Genomic DNA, 26,613 nt, shown 5'->3' with positions numbered 1-26,613 from the left:
GACAAACCTAGACAGCATCTTAAAAAGCAGAGACATCACCTTGCCAACAAAAGTCCGTATAGTTAAAGCTATGGTTTTCCCAGTAGTGATGTATGGAAGTGAGAGCTGGACCATAAAGAAGGCTGATCGCCGAAGAATTGGTGCTTTTGAATTATGGTGCTGGAGGAGACTCTTGAGAGTCCCATGGACTGCAAAAAGATCAAACCTCTCCATTCTGAAGGAAATGAGTGCTCTGAGTGCTCACTGGAAGGTCAGATCCTGAAGCAGAGGCTCCAATACTTTGGCCACCTCATGAGAAGAGAAGACTCCCTGGGAAAGACCCTGATGTTGGGAAAGATGGAGGGCACAAGGAGAAGGGGACGACAGAGGACGAGATGGTTGGACAGTGTTCTTGAAGCTACCAGCATGAGTTTGACCAAACTGCGGGAGGCAGTGGAAGACAGGAGTGCCTGGCGTGTCTGGTCCATGGGGTCACGAAGAGTTGGACACGACTAAATGACTAAACAACAACAACATATCTGAAGGCTTGCTGGGGAAAAGGAGCAGGTGGTCATTCATCCAGGTAAATAAATAACAACCTTTACACATCAGAACGCATCGGCCTGACTGCAATTTATGGAGGAGATGGCATTGCTGCCCTTTTGAGTGTTGCCACATTCTGGGAGTTGTGACTGTGCCAATTGGCGCACCAGACACACATGTTCACACTGGAAATGAAACACACACAGAGAGAGAGATTCACTGGGCTTTGTGCTTTCGGCTGTGTGCGAGGGGGTGAGGGCGGCAGCAGCAAAGGAACAAAGCTATCATCAGGACAGAATTTTGCTTGGCAACTTAATGAGCTGCTGGTTAGATGAAGCATGCCATTTGGTACATGCAAAAGCTGCACTTAGTGTCGGGGGGGGGGGAATTAAAAAGGTTAAAATGAGAAATTATCCCTTTTCAAAGGTTCAAACAGTTCTGTGCACAATGTTCTGTTAGACCAGCTTGATGATTTTTAATCTCTCCTTCCAAGTTGATTAATCTAAAATGGGTTCATTTAAAACAGGGCAGTTTGTGCGGGTGTCAAAGACTTCAAGGAGCACACATAGCTATTTTTGAATTTTGCTACAAGGTACACTTTTCTCTTTGAGAGAAATGGGAAGAATGGGGAAAAGAAATATTTGCTGTCAGAGACGGGGGGGGGGGACTGGAGAGAAGAGAATGATTATAGAAATTAGACTAAGAAAAATATTCTGAATTCACCTTGAGTGCTTTTTTTTTTATTCTTCTGTTTCACTCCATATCTTAAGAAGATCTAAAGCATTGGGAAGATTATTATTTTATACACAAAAATATTTTTGAACAGCACTTTGACTACAAACTGATTTCTCTGCAGAGGACAAAATGCTACAATTTAGTGAGCGTTTTCCTCTCTGCAGAGACTTCAAAGAGGCTCCCTAAAGGCAATGGTCAACTGACTATCAGTTAAAAGGAACCTCTTCGAAGGCACACTTCCTGAACCAATAAGGGGAAAGCAGATCTTCCGAGGAGGTTGCTCTAACTGACAATCAGTTGATTGGCAGTTACAGTGACCGCCTTTGAACTTTGACAGTTGTCGGTCACAGGTGCTAATCATTATGGCATCAAGTACCATTCCGCACCCCTGCTGTCCTGTGTAACCCATGCCATTGCTAGTGAGGAGAGAGGAGAATGGTGCTGAGTGAGTCCCCAATTTATTTATCTTTTTAATTAATTTAGAACACTTGCTGACAGCCCAGTCAACAAATTCCACTGGGTAGAGTTCAAACAATATATAGTTTGAATATTAAAGCTTTAGTTTAAACATTTAAAACAAGCAGCATAACAACATTTAAAACCCAGCAGAAATAATATGCTCCAAGGGCAAAAGATGGTGCTAAGAAACTGGGAGGCAAAAAAGCCATTCACCTTGCACCAAAAGGATCTTAATGTAGGTGTCGGGTGATCAACATTGGAGAGAGCATTCCATAACCAGGGCACCACCACCAAAAAGACCCTCTCATAATTAACATATTCCTCACTTGTTTAGGTGGGTGAACTTGGAGGCAAACCTTTGATGATGAACTCAAGGTCTGGGCAGGACACCCAATACACCCATTTTTGTTCTGAAATCATCCACATTGCTGTCAGTGTGTTCTAGCAGTGATAAAATATTGTTCAATTTATTATACCATCTACCATGGGAAAGTTGGGGTCTTCAGAAAGATTATTTTTCTCTCCCATGTCAGAACATTGGTATCACAGGCACACTTTCTGACACAAACCTGTTGATCTTCCAGTGTCCTCAAGAGATGTCAACAATCTTTAACACAGATCAGACACAGAAAGTAATCAGAAATGAATGAAAGTGATTTTGATTTATTATGCCATCCATCTCAACCGGAAAAATGTGATGCATAAAACATCCTCATACAAAGACCAGCAGGTCTGACATGTATAATTTATGACACATGCCAGTCATACACCAACTTGTTGATATTACTTATTCATGAATACACAGAAAAGCTTGTCGCAGAGAAATATAACCAAATGTCAGCCTATTATCCCGCACACTAGTATCTATCAAAAGTGTTAAAGGTTACAAAACAACCCATCATTTTGCCGCTGTTATCATCCGGTGGCGGAACCTGTTGAATATAGCACTATTGATTAAAATATCCACTTTCTTCCCACTTATGTCATCTCCAAACAATAATTACAGTAAAATATCTAGAAATATTGGACAACAGTCAACCACAGCTATGGACTTTTGGCTCCCATTGATTTCAGTGAGGAAACTTGTGCATAATCTCTCCATCTTAAATGTGCTTATGTTGGGTTTGAACCAAACACTAAATTGGTCCTTGATCAATGGATTCAAGCCATGATGGTGTAGGAAGGAGTCACGGCTTAGTAGTGGTGAACCAGCATAAAAAGTGTTAGCTTTAAAGCTCTGTGCCTGAGCACCCTTCCAGACTTCCCCAATCTGACACTCTCCAGATGTTTTGGACTACAGTCTCCAAGAGCCTCAGCCAGCATGGCCAATAGTTGGGGGTGATGGGAGTTGTAGTCCAATGATGTCTGGAAGGCGCCGAGTCAAGGAAGTATGATAGAGGCAAAATGAAGCATGTTAAGATCCATGAGGGACGCAGGTGGCGCTGTGGGTTAAAGCCTCAGCGCCTAGGACTTGCCGATCGAAAGGTCGGCGGTTCGAATCCCTGCGGCGGAGTGCGCTCCTGCTGCTCGGTCCCAGCGCCTGCCAACCTAGCAGTTCGAAAGCACCTCCGGGTGCAAGTAGATAAATAGGGACCGCTTACCAGCGGGAAGGTAATCGGCGTTTCCGTGTGCGGCTCTGGCTCGCCAGAGCAGCGATGTCACGCTGGCCACGTGACCCGGAAGTGTCTCCGGACAGCGCTGGCCCCTGGCCTCTTAAGTGAGATGGGCGCACAACCCCAGAGTCTGTCAAGACTGGCCCGTACGGGCAGGGGTACCTTTACCTTTACCTAAGATCCATGAATCACAGTGGAAGAGTTAATGCAGGTGGTTAAATGTCTTCCATTGAAATCCAAGGGGCTTAAGTCAAATGCTTTAGATTGTCTGGATCTACTGCACAGCTGTGAATGCAATGATACAAATATTATAAATATGTACTATATATTTTGAGTGTGCCTAGTAGCATATCATGGGTTTGTTGTGTAATGTGTGAAATGGCCTTTAGGTATCAAACATTGTTGGGAGCAGACAGAAGACTGCTTCTAACTACTAGTGGGATAATTATGCACCATTATAATGATTTGTTCTACTAGCATCAATCCTATACAGTGGTACCTCGGGTTAAGTACTTAATTCATTCTGGAGGTCCGTTCTTAACCTGAAACTGTTCTTAACGTGAAGCACCACTTTAGCTAATGGGGCCTCCTGCTGCTGCTGTGCCGCCAGAGCACAATTTCTGTTCTTATCCTGAAGCAAAGTTCTTAACCTGAAGCACTATTTCTGGGTTAGCAGAGTCTGTAACCTGAAGCGTATGTAACCCGAGGTACCACTGTACATCTCTATGCAGAAATAAGTCCCAGTGTATTCCATGCAATTTACTGCCAAATAGGCATAGGGCAGAAATTTGATTCCGATCAGATTTAAAGGTTAACTAACCTAGTTTTCACTTTCCTAAAGAAAACACAGCCAACTGTTGAAATGTAAAGTTAACCGAATTTTGCAATTCGGTTCTCCAGCTAGGATAAAGTGTGCAAAAAGTGCACATATTAATGCAAACAACATACAACGTTGTATTCTATTAGGGGGAAATGTGTGTGTTAGGCGAAATTGCGTACAAATAGGAGAAAATGCACTAAAACACTGACAAATATTCATAAGTACTTTATTTAAATTAACAAAATGGCAAATCAGCGTGGGAATGTGGAGAACTAAGCTTCAGGCTAGAAAAGTGAAGAAAGGAGAGAACCAGAACTTGACAGGCTCACCCAGCCCTACTCCCTAGTAAGTGCATAAAAAGTAGAGACATCACCTTGCCAACAAAGGTCCGTAGCTATGGTTTTCCCAGTAGTGATGTATGGAAGTGAGAGCTGGACCATAAAGAAGGCTGATTGCCAAAGAATTAATGCTTTTGAATTATGGTGCTGGAGGAGACTCTTGAGAGTCCCATGGACTGCAGGAAGATCAAACCTATCCATTATGAAGGAAATCAGCCCTGAGTGCTCACTAGAAGGACAGATCGTGAAGCTGAGGCTCCAATACTTTGGCCACCTCACGAGAAGAGAGACCCTGGAAAAGACCCTGATGTTGGGAAAGATGGAGGGCACAAGGAGAAGGGGACGACAGAGGACAAGATGGTTGGACAGTGTTTTCGAAGCTACCAGCATGAGTTTGACCAAACTGCGGGAGGCAGTGGAGGACAGGAGTGCCTGGCGTGCTCTGGTCCATGGGGTCACGAAGAGTTGGACACGACTAAACAACTAAACAACAACAACAACAAAGGATTGCAGCCAAAGATTGTGAGCAGCCTAAGTATGTAGTGGTTGGGGACATCCAAACTTATTTGCTATAACATGTTGGTTTGTGGAGACGAACAAGTCCCCTCCCCCTTAAAAAAATTCTGGCAGCAGCCACAACATGAGGGATATTTTAAAGGTCAAAGTCTCTTGGTTTCCTAGCTATTTTAAGCAGCTCAGTTGGACATGTTCACAGAGTTATTCTATGCATTATTCATAGCAGCAGGGAAATGGCTCCGCACCTTTTTCTGATTTGGAAACGATGATTCTTCCTGGCATTTTTGGCTGTGCAGCTGCATATTCCAGCTGTAGCAAGACACCCCCACCTTTCTTGCCTGTCTCTTCTGTCTCTTCAGTGAAGATGAAAGTGGGTCTTGTGGTTCTGTTGTTGAGGACACCCATCTGCATTCGGGTACAAAGTGTACTATAAAGCTAGCTAATGGCCCATTAGGTAAGAGGAGAAAGCTGGTGTCCTTGTATTTTTCAAGCATCTCCATTGAGCCTAAGCAAAGGATGCCTTCTTTAGTTATTTCATTTCAATGCCACCCTTCCAGGGTCCCCATTGTTCTGGGAAGCATTCAAGAACAGAACAATGGTAAGTGTAGGTAAACGTGATCCTTGGTTTTAATGGATAAGCCAAACAGAACAAACTCTAATGTGAAATGATTTGGACTTGTTCAGAGAAGGAGAAGGATGGCATGCATTCATCTATGTTTTCCTTCTGAAAAAAATGTATTGTGGCCAGTTATGCTTATTGACAGTGTTTGAAAATGTGCCGTGCAATCTTATATATGTATACTCACAAGTAAGGACTGTTGACTTCAGTGACACTTCGTCCTAAGTAAGCATCGATAGGCTATAATCCAAAATACACATTCTCTGTATGTTCTGAGTGAACATACTGTTTATTGCAGATATTAATATTACACAGCATGACGCAATTGGATGCCTCAAAGCTGGCTCCTTTTAGAATAAAAATTGTCCAGACCCATAATTATTATGATTCAAAGCTTTGCTAACCAGAATTTCTTCAGAACAGGTACTAAAACATTAACCACACACCCAGAAAGTTGAATAAAGCAAATGCATATTCAAATGCATAGGTTCTTCTTCTTAAATATATAACATAATTACAATCAGAGCAAAAATCAAAGCTTTATCTCTCCCATAAATTACATCCAGCTCTTGGAGAGGCTTCATTATCACATCCTTCTCTCACTGTACCCGAGAACAAAAGACAAGTAAACTCCCTTTCAAAATGGAGATTTGCAACTGAATACCTTAATCAGATGATCTAAGGTTAAACACTAATGTGTAAGATAGCAGAGAACATCAACAGTTAATTGTCAGCATCATTTTATAAAATACTTTACTGATAATCCTGAAGAATGGCAACTACCAAAATTACAGATTAGATTTTGGCAAATTTAACTAGATTGATCTGTCTGGGGGGGGGGGGGAGTTGTTGTGTGTGTGTGTGTGTGTGTGTGTGTGTGTGTGTGTGTTCCTTTCTATCTTTTTTGCAGTTGCTATATATTGGGTAACTATATTTTTTTTAAAAAAAAACCACAGTTTGTCAACTCAAAAACTTATCAAGAGCTTCAGTGTGCTTCAGTAGATTTTCCCCAATGTTAAACCCTTTCAGCAATAAACATACATGCCTTTTCCATTTCAGTGTGCAATTAAACAATTATACTTAACACTGTTATGAGTTGTGGGCAGGGGGTAGGCTGTATGCTACGATCCCTTGAATTCCTGGATCCAGCAAGTGTTAAAATTTAAGCAAGGATTCAAAATCATGGCATAGCCAGGCCAACTTCCTGGTGAGGCCCAGATATGGGTTGACAAGGTAACAAGGCAACAAAGGTTGTGGCTCTGTACCAAATATCTCCCTCAACTTGCTGGTAATTAAAAAGACAAGGGCCAGAGTTGAGGTAGGAGCTAGAAGCTAGAAGAAGGTAGAAGCCAGAGAGAGAGAGAAAGAGAGAGAGAGAGAGAGAGAGAGAGAGAGAGATGCATGATTTCTGCTTGAATACAAGACTGCAGGTATAGGATAAGAAAGACTCTCTTAGGGTGTTAATACTGTGATCCCTTCCATCATAAGCTTAGATTGTAGTTGTTGTTTAGTAGTTTAGTCGTGTCCGACACTTCGTGACCCCATGGACCACAGCACGCCAGGCACTCCTGTCTTCCACTGCCTCCCGCAGTTTAGTCAAACTCATGCTGGTAGCTTCGGGAACACTATCCAACCATCTCGTCCTCTGTCGCCCCCTTCTCCTTGTGCCCTCCATCTTTCCCAACATCAGGGTCTTTTCCAGGGAGTCTTCTCTTCTCATGTGGTGGCCAAAGTATTGGAGCCTCAGCTACAGGATCTGTCCTTCCAGTGAGCACTCAGGGCTGATTTCCCTCAGAATGGATAGGTTTGATCTTTTTGCAGTCCATGGGACTCTCAAGAGTCTCCTCCAGCACCATAATTCAAAAGCATCAATTCTTCGGCGATCAGCCTTCTTTATGGTCCAGCTCTCACTTCCATACATCACTATTGGGAAAGCCATAGCTTTAATTATACGGACCTCAGATTGTATATATGTGTAAATGAACCCTATATGTTAAATACACCACAGTCTTTGCCGTCCTTGATTGCGAGGAAACCAAACCCTGGGTAAGTGCCTGGAACCCCTGGCGATTGGCGATTAGGGAGGTGTACAATGATACCTAGGAGTGTGGTGTAATGCCCATTCTAATGGGATAAAGCACATCATAATGATATATGAATGCTGTATATTTCCAACCTATTTTTGCATGTTACTCTTTTCCTTTCCATATAATATTGTGCAGGAACATTTTCCTTTCCAATTAAAAACACTGGTTGCTTTTTTAAAAACAAAACAAAGCAAAATATTAATAAAACCATGGAAAAGCCAACAATTAAAATACAATGATTAAAACATACCTACAGAACACCCATAAAAGGGAAACCTCACAGATGTAATTTTGTTGTTACAATATTTTAAAAGGCTTTTTCAGGGCAACAAAAACTAGCAGAGGGAAATCACTGTTGCTCGCTCTCGAAACATCCTTCTTTACCTAAATTACTAATTACACACTTCACTGCCCACCTGTAATTATGATATGAGTAGAAATTTCTACACCTCAGCAATTTAGCTGGTTCTTCTTTCTAAAAACAGCCAATTCAACTCTAATGAATCTCACCACAAAGCAGCACAATCCTGTCAGAGTAGAGCGGCAAAACCTGAAAATGAGAGCTGCCATCTGGTCAGTATTTCTCCCCGTCTCCACCGTCTCATTTTTATGAGTTTTTAATCCAAGGTAATATCATAGAAAAGCTTAGCCGGAAATTGTGCAAGGTCTCTTGCTCTTGCATCTATTTTAAATCTTCTATCCCTACGCTGATAAATGAAAATGTACAGGCCATGAATTGATGGGAGGAGAAAGAGGAGCCCATGCTCACCAACTCTTTTTCCACCCCAAGATGTGTTTACCAGCTCTTTTGCTCAGCCTAGCCTGTGGGTGGGCTTTGTTTCCAAATTTCTCTCATGCCTCTCTCTCACAGATGAGAAATCTGTGATTAGCCTCTCCCGCAGGTGGGATGTGTATATATATAAATATTTGGACTATTATCTAATATTCAAGATCTGGATGAAATTGTACATGGTGGGAGATAAATCTAAAATTAGATGGGGAAGAGGTTAAGATAAAACTCTCAGCGAAAGTTGATCTTATCAACACACAAAAATAAGATACTATTAGTGTTAGTATGGATGCTCTCATTTATCAAACACAGCATTATGCATTGTAAACTTATTACAGGCTTAGCTGAATTCAGACGCATGCCATTTGATGCTAAAAACCAGTAATTCTGAACTTGTGTTAACATCTAATCTTCTTCTCTAAGCCACAATCAGACGTCTGTAGATAAGGAATATCATCCTTCCCATTTTCCTGCAAATGAGTTGGACTGTATCTTCTTTCAGTATTACATAATCTCATCTGTACAGAACAGATAATAATTATCGGCACTCATTAATTATGTGCTCGTAGACATAGACTGTTAACCTGGCCATATGGCTTTCAGGGACATGCTCCTTACATCATGATGGATGGTCAATTGTCAGTCTTCCAAGGGCAGGTGTTGAACAACCTTCCCAACACACACACGCTCTGTGGCGAAACTAATTGATCATAACACTATATAATTATAAGTTACCTTCCCATTGGACACTATTTCTCTTCCAGAGTTAATAGCTAATTAAGTACTTTGTAAGTTTTACATAAAGTGGGGGGTAGTTACACAGACTGGGCAATGAGGGGCATAAGAGTTTGAAAGTATTCAAAAGTATAGTAACAAATACAAAGTGGAGCTAGAAATATATTCCACAGTCCAGCCAAACTTAAACTCCAATTAATTCAACTGGAAGCTGTCTCTTTCTATGAAATCAATGGGACCTCCAAATGCTTAATTTTGGGTCCTGCACATAATCTTTGGCATCTTTCTTTAGCTGAAACTCACTTTTCCAGATAATTTGCAATTATTATCTTTAAAATGGGCTGGTATAATGGGTTGGATCTGGACTAAGTTTGTTGCCTTTAGTTCCCACTGAAATCAGTCTAAAAAGTTGGGTTAAAATCCTTTGATTTCAATGGGAATTAATTGCAACAAATGAATCAAGCCGAATGTGCTTAATTTTCAGAGTTATTTGACAGCGTCATTTGGAGTTGCCACTGAAACATGGTGGAGATTTTCCCCATTCCCCTCCTAACACTATTATACTGCACAATCGCCCATCTCTACTCCACATCACTAACGGCGACTGGGCAAACAAACAGTATAATCGCTCCTGAGAATGATGGAAGAAGCTGTATCACACATTATGATTCCTATGTGAAAGATATGTGCCAATGGAAAATCTCAATAAATCTGGCATGAAAACTATGTACAAGAGGCGCTATGGATAAGAAATACTCTCTCCTATTTAGAGACCTTTTTGCAATGTTACCTGGACCCTGTATCCCAGTGTAACTATCAATCTTTTGTTTATTCTTCCACAAGTAGTTGATGGACTTAAATGCATCTTTCTGCACATTCAAATTCCCTGGACGCAATGTCCTCATATTAATAAATTTGATTACTTGAGCAGCGTGATACATCTGTCTTTCAAGACATGATATGAAATGGCAACATTCAGAGCAGTGGTGAAGCATTAAGTAACTTCCCACCAATAAATAATTTTAACAGTGTCATATCCTCTCAAGTCTTTTAGAATTAACTTTGTTAATTTTTGTTGTTTCTCTCTTTCTTAGAACATGCAAATTAATGTGATGAACCAGCAGAGAAGTGGACGCAGATTTTCTGCTAAGACAATCAACTTAATGAACGGGTAATTAGTGTTAAGAGCATTAGTAGCATTAAAGCTTAATGAGTTGATTCTTCAGCATGTCACATCCCTCATTCCACAGTTTACCAAACTAAAAGTTTATTCCTCTTTTTGAAATGAAGAATGCTTTTAGATATGAGGTAGAATAGAATTAAGTGGGAGGGAAGGGTATGAATTATCAGCGTAATTAAAATGAAACAACCGAGAAAGTAGTTCATTTTAACTGGCCATTTTAGTCGAATTAAACTAAGAACTTGCAGAAATGCAAGGTGTAATACAGTTTATTAAGATTTACAGAAATGAGACAAAGTATTACTTTCCCAAAAGTTAACTGAAGGGAAAATATTGCAATATAGAGTGGGGCCATTTTTATTTTATTTTTTGTAGTTTTCAGGAACATGTTTACAAGAACATGAGGCCCTTATGGAGACAGGGGTTTTATAGAGGCCATACAAAGAGCCAGGTGAAACAGACCCACCTCAAATTTTTCTCCAACCATAGTATTACTGTGGGATTTTTGTTCAAACAGGAATGGGAAAATTGGACTCGGGGGTCAGTTTTTGTCAAATTTATATGAAGCATAACTTTTTCGGATTCAAGTGTCTATTGGTCAAATTATGTCCTAGATCAAATTTACTGCAGCTGCCTGCTAGCAGGGATAACAAGATTATTAGGCTCGTGAGAAACTTCAGACAGAGAGGGTCATTTCCAGTGCTGCTCCACTCACTGCTAGTATGGGTTTAATTTAGCACAGCAAAATTGTCATGAAATGTAAACAGCCTAGACGCAAAGCCTGCTATATTCGCCAACACTTGCCTTGACAGCAAGAATGAAATAAATTAATGATGTTTTATTCACCTGTCAAAAGGAAATTGCTCAACCCAGCTGGGTGAGCAGGCAGAGGTTTGTTAAAACCAGATTCACAGATGAGCTGCAGCCCTCAAGAGCGCATGACACTTAGCCCAAATTCCAGTCAACAGATCCACCATAATCAACAGCCCTCAATGGTTATTCTTGATTTATTACCTGGGATAACAGGGTAGACCAGAAATTCTTTGTGGTTTCAGATGAAAAAGCCAAGCTAGATCAAGCAAAATTTTGATTCATCTGTCGGAAAATTAGATTATACTTATCAATTTCTTTTTGAGTAACAGAAACCAATATATATAATTAGGCAGGTAGGTGGAAAAGCAGTAATTTAGTTTAAATAATCCTCTCACATTTCTGAATAACTTTAAGTTAGTTTTTAAAGAATGCTCAGAGCTTGTCATTATGCATGATCTTTGCCCAGAAAAGTGGCATATAAATATTTAAAAATCAATTAATCACCACTGCCCTTTAAAAACTTTGTTTACCTTTCCCAGTAATAAAAATAGAACAGGATCTGTGGATTTTTGCATTGTGGAAAGTGTTGTGGCACAAGATTTTTGTTTCCCTGGCAATGACCTCTGCTGTTGTTCTCCTATCTTAAATATTCCCAAATGACTGTTTTCAGAATATTCTTCTCTTTCCCTGTACTGCTGCTCCAGATATGTCACCATTATCAATTAAGCAGTTTGTGACATCCAATCATCTCTCCCCCATTTCCATTCCATTTGCATTCTGAAAGTCAATTGGGCAGAAAGATTAATTGGAATATTTATATTATGGTTTAACAAATGCAGTACAGTGATAAACATTCAGCACCTGTCAGAGTGGCCATTCATTAAAATTAGGGGAGTAGATGAGTAAGAAATAATCAATGCTTGTTAAGGACAGCCACCAAGAACAGGAAAATATTTGCTCATTATCTCCTAGTTTTATCTGGCCCTTTGGCTCATCAACATTCAGCCACACAGCAGAAAGCATGAAGGAGAAAAACTGCAAAAAGACAAGGACAGGAGAGAGGAAAGGAAAGTGATGGCATCTCAGTGTTGTTCTGATCTTCATAGAAGCATTTCCCTTTGTACACCTTTCTCTTGGCACATGCAGGCGGGCATACAGGGGTTGAAAATGGCACAGAGCATGGACTATGCAGAATTAGATAAATTAACTGGAAGGGTTCGAAACCTGCAGGACCAGAGATTCTTAGAAGACTGGAGTAAATATATGAACTATTTGAAAAGTAATTGTAATGAACAGATTATGCTGGGAGGACTGCAATAAATTTTGTAAGGAGGACTATTTGAAATATCGCAGGAAAGACTATGAGGAGAGTTACTAGTTAATGATAATTAAGGGTAATAGAGAAATTAAGAAATGCAGAATACGTAATAGAGAATGAAAAATCATCAGAGGAGTTGACGGGAGTCTAAAATATTGTATAAGATAAGAAGTTATGTTATATGATTGTTGAAAATGATATGTTAAAAAAACCATTAAAAATGTGTGTGTGTGTGTGTGTGTGTGTGTAATGGCACGGTGCAATCTGCCAATATGAACATCACAGAGAAATATTGGGCACATAGTGGGTGACAATTAGAGCTGAAAGAGTGTGTCAGAGCCTCCCGTTGCCAGTGACTTATTGGCACTCCTCCCAGAAAACAATCACTTACTTGTTTTCCCCTTCCTTCCTTTCAATCTCACTTGCCTTAGCATCAACCAGGGACTAAATCTATGATGTAGTGTGAGACAACTGTAAACTATAAGTGGTGAAACTTAGTGCACAGGGTGCAATGTGTATTACTAGATGTTCCTCACGGTCCCTTCCAACTCTATGATTCTGTGATTCTATCTCCACTCCCCAACTCCAAAGATGAGGGAGATCCCACCATCCGGAGTAAATTGATTAATTTTCCTGATGATTGCTAGATGTTTGTAATACTTGTTTGGGTTCTGCTGTCAGCTACAGAAATCCTACAGCAAGAGAGGACTATTGTGCTCATGTCTTGTTGAGGGCTTCCCACAGGCACCTGGTTTTCCACTCAGAGGACAGAATGCTGGACTAGAAGGGCCTTTGGCCTGATCCAGAATCATAGCTGTCAACTTTCCCCCCTTTTTAAGGGGAAATCCTATTCAGAATAAGGGAAATTCCCTTGAAAAAAGGGAAATGTTGACCGCTATGCTGGTAGCTTTGAGAACACTATTCAGCCATCTCGTCCTCAGTCGTCCCCTTCTTCTTGTGCCAACATCAGGGTCTTTTCCAGGGAGTCTTCTCTTCTCATGAGGTGGCCCAAGTATTGGAGCCTCATCTTCAGGATCTGTTCTTCCAGTGAGCACTCAGGGCTGATTTCCTTCAGAATGGATCGGTTTGATCTTCTTGCAGTCCATGGGACTCTCAAGAGTCTCCTCCAGCACCAGAATTCAAAAGCATCAATTCTTCGGCGATCAGCCTTCTTTATGGTCCAGCTTTTCTCGAAGCTACCAGCATGAGTTTGACCAAACTGCGGGAGGCAGGGGAAGACAGAAGTGCCTGGCGTGCTCTGGTCCATGGGGTCACGAAGAGTCGGACACGACTAAATGACTAAACAACAACAAATGTCCAGAATAGCTCTTCTTCTGCATCTAGAAATCTCTTTAATCTTGTCAGGCCATGTGCCAAGTCTTGCTCTATTGCAAGAATGGGATCCTCCCCACCACTCCTTTTGTATTTTTTTTTTTTTTTTGACAGGGGTGGGGTGGATAAGCTGGGAGCACTCCATTAGTGGTGTAAAGGATGCAAGTCTCTTTTTAGGTTCTGGAGTCTGAAGAAGCTGAGGAGAAGAGACTTTCTTTCTATGCTGTCTCCAAGCCAAATAACTTTCCATGCAGGTTGGGTTGGGTTCTTGAAAGAAGGAAGATTTTCAAAGTCGAAATGATTAGATTTCAGCACCTCCGTTGTCCCTCGCAACAGCGAAATTAATCTAGGGATGGATAGAGCTGGATGGCTGAGAGACAGTCATCCATTGAGCCATCTGCCATGCAGATCTTTCCTCTCATTATCCCAGTAAGCCAGCAGGCGGTTGCAAATTGAAACATGTTTCAGTAATGTTTACGATGTCCTTGTGTGGCGCACTTACTGTAGACATAACAGAGAGAAGTTAATGGTGAATTTATTTTCAGTTCATTTGAGTCGTGTAGGAACAGAGGAAGCTGCCTTGTATCAGGCCAGACTGATAGTCTTGGTGAACCATTGCACACTCACGAGGGCATTGTAACTGTGACATAGTGAATTGAACAGAATGAAGACAAGGTGGGGGGAGTACCAAATTTTGGCCTTGCACAGGGCACCACTGGAATCGGAAAGACCAAAGTCCGCCCCTGCCCATCATTATTACTTTTTCCTGTAACTTAAAATCCAGTGCTAGAGTGCAATTGTCCTTTGTTCTGTTGTGTTAAGTTGTGGGTGAACATATCAGATGACACAGCGATTCTTCAAACAGCTCTTGTTTATTCACAAGCCAGGACAGAACTGAACTGAAGGGTTCAATCAGCCTGCTTATGTAGAGCTCCAGTACAACATTACTGTAACAACTTTCTAAAACTATCCAATCACTGAATGTCACTTTCTATCCCTTATTTGCATAATTATCTACAGTATCCCCCTGCTGGCTCAGGATGAGAACTTCAGTACATAACATGTTGAGCCCTAAATTTCCTGTCATTCAGAGACTTCCTGTCTCTTAGTATAAGCAGAACTGAAAAAACATAGGAAGATCTAGTTGTTTGATGCTGAGTCCTAGAAATGTAAAATTTTCTAGTCTCCAACTTCTCCCCTCAGCCTTAAGTATCTAGTGCCTGAGAATTCCTTAAGTGTCCACTGTATCTTTGCAGGGAAGGAGGATGGAGAGAAAACCAGAAGTTGTTCTGTGCCAGGATTTCAAAAGAGCATTCTCTGTATAGAGTTTGCACCTCTCCAACTTAAACTGTGCTGGGACAAAATATGAAAAACGCTCTGCAGTACATTAAAACTTTATAAAAAAGATTAGATAGAATTTTTTGTTGTTTTTTAAAAAAATAATGAGATTTTATATTTGGATGTTCAAATATGTTTTTAAGTGCATAACATAGTTACTTACAAACCTCAGTATGCTAATATGAATCTCCAAGGGCAGGTTTATTGTCCTGTTATTTACTTCCTAGCAGAAAACCTATTTCCAAGCCAAAATCACCCTTTCTTTATTGACGTCAACAGAAGTAACTCTGGGAAATCTGAGTCAATGTCTTAAATATTTTATAATCTGTAAATCTTCTGCAATGAGGCACTCCTGAAGAGTTTTTGCAGTGAGGTAAAACGAAACCTAGGCCAATCATATTAAATCAAGAAACAGCACCTGGGATATTGAACGAACATAAACGGGCAAAAAGTGAAAAAAAGCATAATATTGAACTGTGGTTTTTCTACTTTCCTCACATTCATGGTTCAGTGTCCCAGGTGTTATATCTTGATTGCATCTTATCTATTGATCATGCAGAATTTATTTATTTCACAAGATTTGTGTATTGCTTGATTGTAAAAAAAAACCCCTCAAAGTGGTTTGCAAAAAAAGAATGGAACAATAAAATAATCAGTGAAGAGCAGTTGAAAACAATTATTCAAAACATAATTAAAATCAACAATAAGCTAAAAATCAGGTACCAAAACGAGTACAGTGAAGGTCAGTAGGCAGGGCGTTCCAAAGTGCAAGTGCTTCCACTATTATCAAATCCTGGAGACCTATAATAAGGATAAGAGAGTCGGCTTCCAGGTGGAAAAATCTAAACTAGAAACAGAATTACTGGAATCCAATACTAAGACCTTGTCAAAAATGTACAATTTGCTGCTAAAATGGAACACTGAGGATGAGATGGTTAAATCTGTAATGATTAAGTGGGCACAAGATGTGGGTCATAATATCATGAGTGCTGACTGGGATCAGTTATGGACCACCGGCATGAAATTTACAGCATGTAATGCTTTAAGAGAAAATATTATGAAAATGGTATATAGGTGGTACATGACACCAGTCAAACTAGCTAAAATTTACCACTTGTCTGACAATAAATGTTGGAAATGTAAAGAGACTGAAGGTACATTCTTTCACCTTTGGTGGACGTGCCCAAAGATTAAGGCTTTCTGGGAAATGATATATAATGAACTGAAAAAGGTATTTAAGTATACCTTCCTGAAGAAACCAGAGGCCTTTCTCCTGGGCATGGTCGGCCAATTGGTGCCAAAGAAGGATAGAACTTTCTTTTTGTACGCAACAACAGCAGCAATAATACTTATTGCAAAGTATTGGAAAACTCAAGACCTACCCACTCTGGAAGAATGGCAGGTGAAGGTAATAGAATATATGGGACTGGCAGAAATGACCGACAGAATCCGAGACCAGGGAAGAGAGACGGCGAAAGAAGATTGGAAGAAATTCAAGGACTATCTTAAAAAAACACACTGTAAAATTAATGAATGTTGAAACAATGTTGGTTTAGAAATTAGGTGGTTACTAGCGGTAATGGGTATGAAAAAGAAAAGAAAAGTAAAGATCTAAACAGGACTGAAGGAAAGGATTTGCTGAACATCGATTAGAAATTGGAATACAGAAAGGAAAGGTGTGAGGAAGTCGGGGAAGTAAGGTTTTTGAAAATAAGGGAATGAAACTATACTTGTTTTTGTTTGATTTGTATTTATTTGTATGGTTGTTTTGTTTTGTCTTTATATAATTTGTGAAAATTCAATAAATATTTATATAAAAAAAAAAAACACCAAAGTGTGAGTGCTGCCACACCAAGAGATTGGCTTCTTACAAATGTGGAATAAGTATTATGCATCACCTGTAACAGCAAGTGGGGGCAAGACCATCTTGCAAGTAAAATGGCACCAAATTGTTATAATAAATTAATAATAATAATAAATTATTTGTACCCCAGCCGGAGCTGGGCTCAGGGCGGCTAACATTATAAAACTAACACAGTATACAAAGAACATAAGAACATAAAAACAGGCAATCAATTAATTAAAATACAGTTGTACCTCTGGATTCGAACGCACCCAGAAGCGAATGCAACCCATGTCTGTGCGCGTGTGGGTCGCGATTTGCTGCTTGTGCGCATGCGCATGACGTCATTTTGACTGCGCATGTGCGAGTGGTGAAACCTGGAAGTAATGCGCTCCGTTACTTCCGGGTCACCGCAGCGTGCAACCCAAAAATACTTATCCAAAGCTACTTCAGCCCGAGGTATGACTGTACATCTTAAAATTAGTTCAGAGCAAATTAAAATCTGGACTGATGGCAGTCCACGGGTAAAATTGAGAGTGGTTAATATTCTCCAGGGCCAACTGTTACCACTGGTCTTATAAAGAACCTGTGAGCAGGCTAGGAGGCATCTTTAATGCTTGTTCTTATACGGAAAGAAAAGAATCAGACTGAACTCCGACCAAAGGCCTTCACATACTAATAGTAACACCTTGAACTTAGCTCAGCAGCAAATTGGCAAACAGTGCAGGTCTCTGAGCCAGGATGTTATATGCTGACAAGGTCTCACTCCTGTCAGCAACCACGCTGCAGCATTATGCACTAACTTCAGCTTCCGGAGCAAGCAAAAGGGAAGCCCTACAAAGAGCACATTGCAGGGATGTAGTATTGAAGTAACCACTGCATGAGCTACGGTGGCCAAGATTTCCTGGTCCTGCTGCTGCTTGTCAGGTGAGGTAAGGTAAGGAAGTTTAGGAAGTTAGGTGGCAGAGACAGGGAGTTAGTGGGACAAGGTCATTTCTAAGAGGCCTGAACTGGCTTATAAAAATGGCCTGAGTTCTTCCAAAATAAGAAGTCTTCTTTCTTTCTTTCTTTCTTTCTTTCTTTCTTTCTTTCTTTCTTTCTTGAACGTCAGTAGTTTCTGAGGTAATCTCAGGTTATCCTGGATGCTTGTCCATCTCTAGTCACAGTTCATTTTCCTCCCTGCAGGGTTTCGGACTTTGGTTTGCCTCCTGAATATGTGGAACGCTGTTGGGGGGAGCTGCAGTAGATAAAATTAGTGGATGGTGGGAGGTCTAAGCACCTTTCTCCCACCGCTGCTGAAAACTGCTGTCTACAGAAGTCATTTTGCCTTGAAGAAGCAGCCATTGAAACTTTGTCGTACACATTTGTCTGTGATACTTATTCCATCCCTTCGGCTCTTTATTCTCTGGCTCTCCTTTCACAGCTACATTTTCAGACTCTTATCGGCATCACAGAGATGTCTCTGGGCTCGGGGTTGTGTTGGCACTCCCATTAAGCATACCCCAGGGCAGTGTTACCAGAACAACATAAAAGCATTGGGACGTGATATACCTGCCATGCTCAGTTCCAGCATGTAACCGTGTAATTGGCCTTGCTTAATAGAAACGGGCAGATTAAATACTGTTTACCACCAAAACAACACTAGGTTGAGTCCCCTGCTAATTGCTTTGCCACATTGTCAATAAATCAGTTGCTAGGTTAAAACGGAAATTAATGTGGTCAAGTGTAAGCATTTGAGACTTGGGAAGAGAACAGCCCTTACAAATGGGTTCTCCTTAACAGACTTCATCCGCACAATGAAAACAGGCAGGGAAATCTATGGTTCCTTTCTGCTAATAAATGGACGATAAGAAACGTTAAGCAAGCAGTTGTGACAAGTGTGCAAACGAGGAGCAACAATAAAGCAATTATGGCAGGACACATTTGTGGAGGCCAAGCAGTCAAGCTCTCTTTCTTTTTTCTCGTTCTTCTTTTGTTAGTCATTTGTCCAGTGTTGGTATGAAGCACCAAGTTCAGATTAGGAAAGATAAAGTCAGAAGACTATTAATGTTTGGGAATTTGATACTGTCACCTTACTTTGACAGGTGCCATATCGTAAAAAATCAGACCCCCTTTCCGTACTATATCCTGAGGAGTTGTGGAGGATGTTGTCTTTTAGAAAATGCAGTTCATTTTGTATGTTCCTGTTTACTGCAGATACCTGGTTGTTGTTGTTTGTTTAGTTGTTTAGTTTGTTTATTCATGTCTGACTCTTCGTGACCCCATGAACCAGAACATGCCAGGCACTCCTGTCTTCCACTGCCTCCCGCAGTTTGGTCAAACTCATGCTGGTAGCTTCGAGAACACTATCCAACCATCTCGTCCTCTGTCGTCTCCTTCTCCATGTGCCCTCCATCTTTCCCAACATCAGGGTCTTTTCCAGGGAGTCTTCTCTTCTCATGAGGTGGCCAAAGTACCTGGTTGTAGTGCCACCCTATATATAAGTGTGTGTGTGTGTGTGTGTGTGTGTTCATTCCACAGTCAGGAACAAAAATGTTTGCATGGTCTAATGTCACAGAGTTGGCCAATTTAAATGGGTAGATTGCTGGGTTCATAGATGCATAGAAAATATACCAGAAACTTTGTTTTATCAAACAGACAAATACTAGCATGGCAGATTTATTTTGTTGCTACCACATTAAGAAGATGAGGGCAGTATTTTCCTAGTTTTTAAGTGTGCATTTTAAAATGCACCATTTATAGAGCTGGTATACTGCAGTGACTATTATGAAGGCTTTAGCTACAAGTCGGAAGTCATACAGTTGGGACAGTTTGCCTGGTCAAAAGAAGGGAATCGAGGGTGGTATCAGGAAGGCTCAGCAACACGAGAAGCAAAAATGCTAAGAAAATCCATCCTACTTCTCACTGATATAGTCTTGGGCTGTACTCCTTCAAATGACAGTAGGGACATATGTGATTGAATGCTCCTTCATAGGGGGAAATCCTTCTATATAGAAAACCAGCACCTCTGGGGGGAAGACTAAATCCCATCTGCTGAACATGTAACTCTGGGAATTATTTTTATTTTAGTATACAGAAGAGCAGTTATTCATGTAAGTCCTCATGCATCTAAAGTGGTGCTGCTCAGATACAGTCTGAAACCTTATTGAGGTCTAGACCTTAGGCTGGTTGATTGAAACGGCCATGCTAAAAAACAACAACCCACCAAAATAAAACACAGGCACGGAATTGCGGTTGCAATCCTGAAATTGCTAGCATGTGGGTGGATTAGCAGGACTCCATTCACTCTAATTGGACTCCAGCAAAGGCCTGCCCACATAGAGCTCTTTGTAGAGCCTGTCTAAATTAGTTCTCCTCCTTTGCTCAGGGAAGCACTTTTCTCAGAAAATACTCTTTGCCTGTCTACATTGTCTCTGACAGAAACGTATCACAATGAGAGCATGAAAAGAAAGCCATCAAACAAAACCATATTCCATATAATAAACTGAGGTTCGACTTTAGAATTTTATTCCTCCTTCACATCTTTCTTCACCCATTTCCCCCAAACCTTCTAATTTGCTACTTGGGAAAAATAAGCTAACAGCAGGAGAGGAGAAAATATTTTCCTTGGAGTTTTACAAACATTTCTTCATATAATATTGGCTATAAAGACATATTTGAGCTGTTTCTTACCTGCGGCATGAGGAGTTTCAGGGTTTTGTTTGGCCTGGCCTTTAAAGCAAACCGACCTGTTTCATGTTTCTTGAACTAACACAGTTATCTTCTGGTTTTCGCACTTCTCTCAATTTTGCCACATAGTTCTAGGTTTTAAAATGCACCAAAGTGTTTACCAATATGAGTGTTTTCAAGGTTTTCTCTCTTTTTTTTTACAGTGCATATTTTGTGAAAACAATATATACAGAAATAACGAGCGTTTTAAAGAAATCTGCTGGATCAAGCCAAAGGACAATCAAGCATTGCACTGTGTTCTCACAGTGGAATCCCACAAAACAGGATCTGAGTGCAACAGCCTTCTCCTCTTGCTGTTCCTAGCAAGTGGTATTCAGAGGTATACTACTTTTGACAGTGGGTAGCCCTTGTAGCTAGTAGCCATTGATAGCCTTCTCCTTCATGAAATTGTCTTCTCCTCTTTGAAGGCCATCCAGGTTGGTGGTCATCAGTACCTCCTGTGGTTCTGTCAAATATGTGCCATGTGAATAAGCACTTTGTTTTCCCTGCCCTGAATCTTCCAACATTCAGGGCCCCCAAGTTATCGTATTTATAAGTGACAGAGAAAAACATTTCTCTATCCACTGTCTCCACATCATGGATACTTTTATACACTTCTGCCGTGTCTCCTCTTGCTTGCCTTTTCCTTTAGCTAAAAAGTACCAGCATCATAAAAAGCAGAGACATCACCTTGCCAACAAAGGTCCTTATAGTTAAAGCCATGGTTTTCCCAGTAGTGATGTATGGAAGTGAGAGCTGGACCATAAAGAAGGCTGATCGCCGAATAATCAATGCTTTTTAATTATGGTGCTGGAGGAGACTCTTGAGAGTCCCATGGACTGCAAGAAGATCAAACACATCCATTCTGAAGGAAATCAGACCTGAGTGCTAACTGGAAGGACAGATCGTGAAGCTGAGGCTCCAAGACTTTGACCACCTCATGAGAAGAGAAGACTCCCTGGAAAAGACCCTGATGCTGTGAAAGATGGAGGGCACAAGGAGAAGGGGACAACAGAGGAGAAGATGGCTGGACAGTGTTCTTGAAGCTACAAACATGAGTCTGACCAAACTGTGGGAGGCAGTGGAAGACAGAAGTGCCTGGCGTGCTCTGGTCCATGGGGTTGCAAAGAGTCGGACATGACTAAACGACTAAAAAACAACACCAGTGTTGGAACATTTCCTTGGTGGTGGGGCTATTCTACCATTCTGTTTGCCCCTTTCTGAACCCTTTCCAGCTCTAAAAACTGAGACACAGTAAGGGTGAGACCAATTATTGGTCAAGTGTTATGGAACAGATTCATGAATGAACACACCCAGAACCAACACAGTCCAAAAACAGACTGATCCTTCCATCGGTTCCTACAACTATGGACTATTGCCTCTAAGGCCTATTACACATTTTCCCTCAAGGTTGCTATGCCTCTGCTGACTTTGCTCAATTAGTTTGACACTTCCAACAGTTCAACATCAACCTTCAGGGGTCAGTTCACTTAATTAATAAACTGGAATCGCGGTTTCACCAATTTGCTTTCAATTGATGGCAATACAAAAAGAATCTCATTGTGAATTCCACACGATTCCTTTCGTTCTTGGTGCAAACTAGGAAACAGGTCGTTTTATGCCAGCAGTTTCAGATGCATGTTTATCTAGCTAACTGGTGCTATAATGGCAATTTCCACAACAGATGCAAAGAAGAGAAGCAAGGACATTTCCCAGACTTCATCTGGATTTCTATCCTTTTTTTACAGCACAGTAATTATCTGGGAGATGACATTCCCTTGTGAACCAGTGTGGTGCAGTGGTTAAGAGCGGTAGTCTTGTAATCTGGGGAACCGGGTTCGAGTCTCCGCTCCTCCACATGCAGCTGCTGGGTGACCTTGGGCTAGTCACACTTCTCCGAAGTCTCTCAGCCCCACTCACCTCACAGAGTGTTTGTTGTGGGGGAGGAAGGGAAAGGAGAATGTTAGCCGCTTTGAGACTCCTGAAGGGGAGTGAAAGGCGGGATATCAAATCCAAACTCTTCTTCTTCTTCAACCCTTGCAGGAAAACAATTGAAGCCACAAGAAGTCTGCACCTGTATCAGCTACTGGAATCGCCTATAAAGCCTTGAGTCTTCCCAGCTCAATTTATGCTCACAATGGGAAGTGGTGGACACTATATAAAGCTCAGCCAAATGCCAAGCCTTAAAAATGACTTTGGCAAATTTGACAATACTTGCACTCCAAAGAGGTTGTGAATGGATTCCTCTTTCTGAATACTGCTGCACATTCAGCTGTGCAGGTGTCCTCACAGAAGCAGTAGCTTTTATTTCATACCAAACAAAGGAGAGTTATCAAATAGCGAGGCATTCTTCATGTGCTCACAGCACACTCATGTCAGACAGAATTTCTTCTTTTAAAACAGTTTTTATCAATTTCCACTTTAAAAATAATAACTTTTCCTTAGCCATGTTATTTTAACAATGATACTCAAGGAACTATATTCATAATAAATGATTTGCAGAGAAACATCCAATCAACATCTGTATACCTACCTTACGGATTCACTCATTCTGTTGTCCAACACATACCAGCCTTTTTTATATTTTCACCTTTGCTGTCACTATTAAAACAGAATTGTATACATAAAGGAAAAGAAAAGTGAAGGCTCGGTTTAAAATATTGAATCCTGTTGGGCCTTGGGGAAGATGATAGGTCTAGTGGCAAAATTGGATAAGGGACACAGAATTTATCCAAAGCAAGCTTTCTCAATGGGCCACCATGGAGCTCAATGGCTTCCATTCATTTTTATCTTCAGTGCCAAGTGGCAACGTAAGTCATACTCCCATGGCCTGCTTGCTCTCCAAGGTGCTGAAAAGTGGTCTGATGCCCACAGTCTCATTTCCCCCACCCGTTTCAGATCCAAGGATTTACTCAGCAGCACCTCATAAGCAAATATTTTAGCTAAATCTACTTTGAACCCTCACCAGAGAGCCATAAATCTGATTTTTAGTCATGCTGACTGAAAATTAAGGCATAAAGATCCCTAGATCCACCAGCGCCACAAACCTACCTTACATTCACAGCACAACTCAGTACATGTCTACTCAAAAGTAAATGCCATTGAATTCCATGCAACTGACTCACAGGGAAGTAGTATAGGATTGCAACCTAAGACTGTTATTTATTTACCTCTGCTGGTGGAGATATAGCCTTGCACCTTCTACAGTAAACCACAGAGTGGTTTACAACATAGAACGTAAAAAAGTCACTCTAAATATAATCTCTATACAATATCTAATAGTTATACAAATACATAATAGTCCATAATGAATATATACTAAGCAGCTATGTGAAATTGTGTAGAATATCCCAACAATAAACTCTATAACCTCTGTGAAAAACTTAAAATTATGAGACACTGTAATTACCTACTTATTTCAGGTGCACCTATAAAACAGAGTATGTATCTAATAACAATAAGCTCCTGAACAATGAAGGAGGTGAAAATCAACAGGAGAGCTAAAGTGCAGAAATAATATACAAGTACATATATCTCCCTGTACAAAACTAGAGTGTAATCCCTCTACCCCAGAAAATTACAGACCCTCCCAGCTTTCACCTGAAAGCTTTCCTCTCCTTTCTGAGTCTCTCTCCCTGAGATATCTCCATTTTCCTGCCTCTCTCAACCAGGGTCCCTCCACCATCTGCCAGTTTTATGGGGTGCAATGGTGCCCCAGAAGGAAAGACATCAAGGGCATGACCCACTTTTCTGTCTCCCCCTTGAGGTGACCCCCCACCGGTGTCACACCATCACTGGACAGCCTGCTGCCGGCAGCAGGCTTTGAGGTGGGTAGAGTTCCATTTGCCTGCCTCTGCTCCTCAGCAGCTTATTAAAACCGACCCATTCACCAGATTGCTGTCAAATTTCTGTAAGAAGTTAAACTGTCTTAGAGAATGTCTTCTGCACCATTCCACAGACCTTGCCTCTCCAACATGTGAAGGACTGTGAGGCTAAATGACTGGGATGTGACAGAGAATAGAGAAACCTAGCACATCCCCAGTCTCTCAGTGTATGCAATTATGGATTCTGGCACAATTCCATAGTCTTTCCTACATCACAGTGATATAGGAGCAGTTGTCAGCTATTACATGCCTATTATCGATTTCTATGCAACTTTAATTGCCCTGGCTTCTCCCAGTCAACCCCAGAAATTGTCATTTCTTTCACAGCCCGCACCCGTAATAGTTCAAAGTGGGGAAGAATCAGGATTTTTCCTTGACAAAATGTCAATGAATGTCTTGAACAAGGTTAAGAAAAATTATGAATTAAACTAATAATGTAAAATTCTGTATCTTGGGAAACCTCCACCAATATGTACACTTGGGATGAGTAATCTGTGACCTTCCAGATACGTTTGGACTCTTAATCGTCATCTGCCCCAGCTAGCATGGGCAATGATCAGGGACGATGGCGGTTGAGGTCTGAGAATATCTCATGGAGGACCACAGCTCCCCCATCCCTGATGTAGACCAAAGGAGTCCATTGGATCCACATTTACTCTCAAGTAAACAGGCACCGAACTGCAGCCTCAGTTAATTGCTAGTACTTTATTTTATTTGAAGCAATATATGCAATTATAAATCCTACTGATGAGGTTGAAGAGAGCTGAGCCAAGAGGTTGCAAATGGAGTGAAAGTGGAGATTTAATTGGGCCATCTTTGGCTTGAACATTAGAACAGCAACAAAAACCTTTGCACACACATCTGTTTTATGGCTACACCAGACATCTTTATAAAGCCCGAATATTTGGCTCTAATCTGAGTGCATGAAATGGGTTTGATCCAATCTTTATTTCACTTTTATCCTTTGCTTCAGATTAATGAATCTTTAATCACATTGATGGGGAAAGTTAATAGAAAAATTAATGAAAGCACAACATCAGGGCCTGGGAGATGGACTGAATAACAATAGGAAGGCTACCAGCTGCAGTCTTTCTTGCATTCCGCAGACCACAGTTTATGGTTCATAATGCCTGATCTCAGACATACATTTTTCTACAAATGGTCCATGTTATAAAACATATAAATAACCCAGTAGCATGTTTGTCATATACTTGACATCTAATAAGGGATATTAATTTAAAAGTGCCGAGTACAGAAAGAGCCTTTCAGACTTTAATCCATTTTGTTTCCTTTTACCTTTACCCTGTCGCACTTTCCCGCCACCCGAAGTCATTCATTATAGAATCTCACCTGGCCACTTATCAGGAATGATTTGATGGAGTCCGGCAATCAGTACCTTCCTGTTCATAAAACAGCTTGACAGTCAGCCTTCAGAACTTAACTCTGTCATGCATTGACTCCTCTGTGTCTCTTGTGGGCAAAAGTAAAACAAAAAGCCGAGGGAAACAAGGGACAGAGATCGTGGCAAAAGAAGTAAATAGACATTGTATCATAGAGAAGCTAAATGGCGAAGGGGAACTGGGGTCCTCCACACGGCCTCTTCTCAGGCCACACCCCTCATGGACTCTGCATTGTACCTTCTTCAAGTGCTTTTGTCTGGTGATGCCTCCTTGAACTCTGATAATGCTGCTTGATTGGGTGGAGGATAGAGATGGATGTGCTTAGAAACTAGCCCAGTGTCCAAAGGTATCTTCTGATACCTTGTTCCACTCATTGTTGCCTCTGGCCTCGTCTGCTTCTGGCACATAGCCATTTTACTCAGAAGGCAGTAGAACCAACCAGATGAAAAAAGTTCACTTGCACTAGACATTGGCCATAGTTACAGGTAATGCTTAGCAATTAGTGGTCCCATTTGCATCAGAAGACAATTTCATCAGGTCCAACGAGGTTAGGCTGAGCAGAG

At 41.0% G+C, this 26,613-nt stretch overlaps 1 protein-coding gene across 21 annotated transcripts in view; it reads left to right on the top strand.

Annotated features, from left to right (window-relative positions):
- Positions 1-1,574: 1,574 nt before the first annotated feature.
- The window catches only part of LOC310828434 (uncharacterized protein), a 99,394-nt gene continuing 74,355 nt past the window's right edge, over positions 1,575-26,613 (top strand). For 14 of the 21 annotated variants that reach the window (XR_014556848.1, XR_014556849.1, XR_014556850.1 and 11 more), the window contains exons 1-2: positions 1,575-1,702; positions 10,329-10,405. Coding sequence is in view for 2 of the 21 variants with exons in the window: in XM_083706129.1 (XP_083562255.1) it covers positions 10,332-10,405 (74 nt within the window). In the remaining 19 variants the exon portion in view is untranslated. Of the gene's footprint in view, positions 1,703-1,839; positions 1,952-10,328; positions 10,406-12,199; positions 12,673-15,133; positions 15,237-20,930; positions 21,107-22,514; positions 22,554-24,437; positions 24,594-26,613 lie in introns of those variants that run through there. The other 7 variants (XR_014556858.1, XM_083706128.1, XR_014556856.1 and 4 more) reach the window with 6 other exon arrangements.

Source organism: Podarcis gaigeae (genome assembly GCF_964106915.1).
Source record: "Podarcis gaigeae genome assembly, chromosome: 12".
Classification (NCBI taxonomy): domain Eukaryota; kingdom Metazoa; phylum Chordata; class Lepidosauria; order Squamata; family Lacertidae; genus Podarcis; species Podarcis gaigeae.
Note: the sequence above shows the minus strand (reverse complement) of the source record. Positions and strands in the feature narration are given on the sequence as shown.